The sequence below is a fragment of the Sinocyclocheilus anshuiensis genome, unplaced genomic scaffold (genome assembly GCF_001515605.1).
Source record: "Sinocyclocheilus anshuiensis isolate Anshui unplaced genomic scaffold, SAMN03320099.WGS_v1.1 scaffold3001, whole genome shotgun sequence".
NCBI lineage: Eukaryota > Metazoa > Chordata > Actinopteri > Cypriniformes > Cyprinidae > Sinocyclocheilus > Sinocyclocheilus anshuiensis.
In genome coordinates this window covers 26,991-30,071 of record NW_015538098.1, presented here as the reverse complement: position 1 = coordinate 30,071, position 3,081 = coordinate 26,991, and the positions used below count along the sequence as shown (strand labels likewise).

Sequence of the window (3,081 nt, the reverse complement as noted above, 5' to 3'; positions counted from 1 at the left end):
CAGCGAGAACAACAAACACAAACATGTGGACCGTTACGAAAATTAGCCACGATTACTACAAATAAAACCAGGGTTACTGCAGTTAAACCATGGTAACCGTAATTTAACATGGTATTTGTAGTAAAACTGGTTATACAGATGGTAATCAATACGCCAAAAAACCACGGCTACCACACTTTTACTACAATAAAAATATAATATATATAACTTGTGCTCTTTTATGAATTTGCAGCGCTAGTTTTGAGTGTTTTTGTCTCATCAGGTGATTAACTCTCGCTCCCTTACTAGTGTGCTGACTCCTGAACTAGGGAGCTGATGGAGAGATGTAGTTTAGAGGGTTTATTGTGCTCTCTGTTCATTGTTCTCTTCATCTTAAACAGAGAAACTCCCGCTGAAGCGACTGAGAGCCTCGTCACACACTTATAAAGATGGCGTTTATTAAAGAGGAGACTGAAGACTTCAGGATTGAAGAAGTGTTCAGTCTGAAACAAGAAGACACTGAGGAACAAACAGGTTGGTTTCGCTCTCAAAGCTCAGCTCGCTCGTTTGGAAATGTCCAGCTCTGCAGAAATGAATGGTGTTTGTGAAGTGTCCTCATTAAAGTGGTTTTATTTGACACGGAGCCTCAGGTGGACAGATGTTGAGATCACGTGACCAGACTAATACTAAGTGCACCTGAGGAAGAGCCCACTTCAGTGCTGGACGTCTGTTATTGTGACGTCACCCAGTAAATCAGGAGAAATAACAGAACTCAGAGAACTAACAGAAGGAGCCTAAACAAAACCAGTAGTTTGAGTAACGTTAAACCATATATCTGCTTAACTGAAGAACAAAAACCATTCATTTCTATTCGGGATGCACTGATACCAAAGACTACGTGTCACTTGTATAGTTTTGAATGGGGACAAATACAGCGCTCTAAACAGCATTCTATCGAAGGAAGCCACGCCTCCGGAAGAAAAGAGCCAATCGCTATTCGGTAAAGTCAGCGCATCACTGCAGCTGCCGTTAGAACCCCGGTTGCTATAGAAACAGTCAGCGCTCTTGAGACGTGCGCTTAGGACCGCGCATGCACTTGCCTGCACTTCAGCGTCCGTCCATCTATCGCTGTTCTCCATACTTGCGAAATAAGTTTTCGTTTTCGTATGCGTTTGGCCAATCAATGTCTACTTACGTCACGATTAGTACCAGTTGTGCTGGTTAGACCCTGCTCCGGAGTAGGAGCTAATTTGGTTCTCGAAAAAGGCAGTCCGGTACTAAAATCGCACCCAGTTCCGGCGGTGCGAAAATGCCAAAAAGTGGGTAGTTCCACAATTAGTTCTGGTACTATGAAAAGGTTCCCGCGGTGCGAAAGGCCCTATTGCTCACAACCAGCTTATGTGTGCATGCTATTTGCCATGTTGTGACAGATCGCTATATCAGGTACAAGGGCAAAACAAGTTTCATTTTAAATTTAGTCTGTAATATATAACAAGAAACGACATGCACACATTAAATGTAAGTGATAATCCACAGCTAGCATGTGCCTTAAAAGATTTTAATATAATAACTGTAATTTTCATCAGTTATGGCTCGTTAGCATTCTGCTTGCTTTAAATCAGACATAGAGGGGAAGTACTGCGGTAAGATCACATTTATTTGAATGAATTAATTATATCATTTATTTGAAATAATTAGTGCATGCGAGAAAGAGGAATGAAAGTTGCGTGTGTGAATTACCTGCGTCTGCGCATCTCTCTCTTTACGTGATCTTACCCAAGTATGTGAATATATTCATAACAACATGAGCGGCTAAAAATGAATAAAGTTATCGACATAACTGATATTCAAAATGGTAAGCAAGTGCCGCTTTATTTACGTGTCGTATATCTGGTATATCCCTGTTTTGGTTTCTCCTTTTGAATGACGAATACATACTATTGATAGCTGCTGATATAGACAGCTAATTGTTCTCGCCAGAATGCACGTGTTAGTTTGTAGTTGGCTGTGGTCTGTATGGTTTGTTCAATCGCAGCATTTTGGTCCAGATGCTGCCGACGCAAGGAGACAACACCATCGGCTTTTGTGGCCGCTAGTTGTTTGAAGTCGGCTTGGTGTGTCCCGGCCTTAAATGCTTTCATGTTGCTTTTCATATCTCTTGCTTTGTGGCTTTAAACTGTGGTTAACTTGTATTTATCTTTTTTTGCTTTAGACCTGCTGGTGCTGAAAGAGGAGAATCAAGATCCGAATGAAATGGAACAGACAGATCAGTATGAGAATCACCATGATTTCATAACTGGTGAAAATGCCACACAGTCTAAAACAGCTTTTATACGAAAAAGAGCTCAGAAAACCAAATCTAACAGCTCTTTCACCTGCCTTCATTGTGGAAGGAGTTTCGATGAAAAACGAAAACTTCAAATGCACGTGAGAGTTCACACTGAAGAGAAGCCTTACACCTGCCAACAGTGTGGAAAGAGCTTCACTCAAAAACCAGCCCTTCAAAATCACATGAGAACTCACTCGGGAGAGAAGCAATTTATAAAAGTTTATGTGCGCCACAATGTTTCTGTGTGTGCGCTGCGCGATTTACAATATCTACATTTAGACTTTACATTTAGTCATTTTGCAGACGCTTGGGGAAAACATAAAACGTATAATTTATTTGAAATAATTAGTGCATGCGAGAGAGAGGGGTGAAAGTTGCGTGTGTGAATTACCTGTGTCTGTGCAGTGTAGGAGCTATTTTATTAATAAACGTTTGTGCACCACAATGCTTCTGTGTGTGCGCTGCGCGATTTACGATCTACATTTAGACTTTACATTGTCATTTTGCAGACGCTTTTATCCAAAGCGACTTACAATTGGGGAATACATAAAACGATTCTTCTTAAAGAGGCAAACAGACACAGGAAGTGCTTGTAATACCAAGTTCCCTTTCAGTCGGTCGCTCTCGATGTCACGTCGGATGACTGACGAATTGGGATCTCGTTTAGAGAGACCAATCCACTTGGAGTGTAAACTAAATGAGCCAATGCACGTTGGCATGCGATTATTGCATCCAGCTGCCGCTGATCACAGCGTGAGTATAATAAGGCAGCA

At 41.4% G+C, this 3,081-nt stretch overlaps 1 protein-coding gene across 1 annotated transcript in view; it reads left to right on the top strand.

Annotated features, from left to right (window-relative positions):
• Nucleotides 1–241: 241 nt before the first annotated feature.
• LOC107683655 (zinc finger protein 260-like) overlaps nucleotides 242–3,081 on the top strand; it is a 10,190-nt gene continuing 7,350 nt past the window's right edge. Inside the window, exons 1-2 of the mRNA XM_016479731.1 lie at nucleotides 242–513; nucleotides 2,192–2,554. Coding sequence (XP_016335217.1) covers nucleotides 429–513; nucleotides 2,192–2,554 — 448 coding nt within the window. The 5' untranslated portion in view covers nucleotides 242–428. The remainder of the gene's footprint in view (nucleotides 514–2,191; nucleotides 2,555–3,081) is intronic.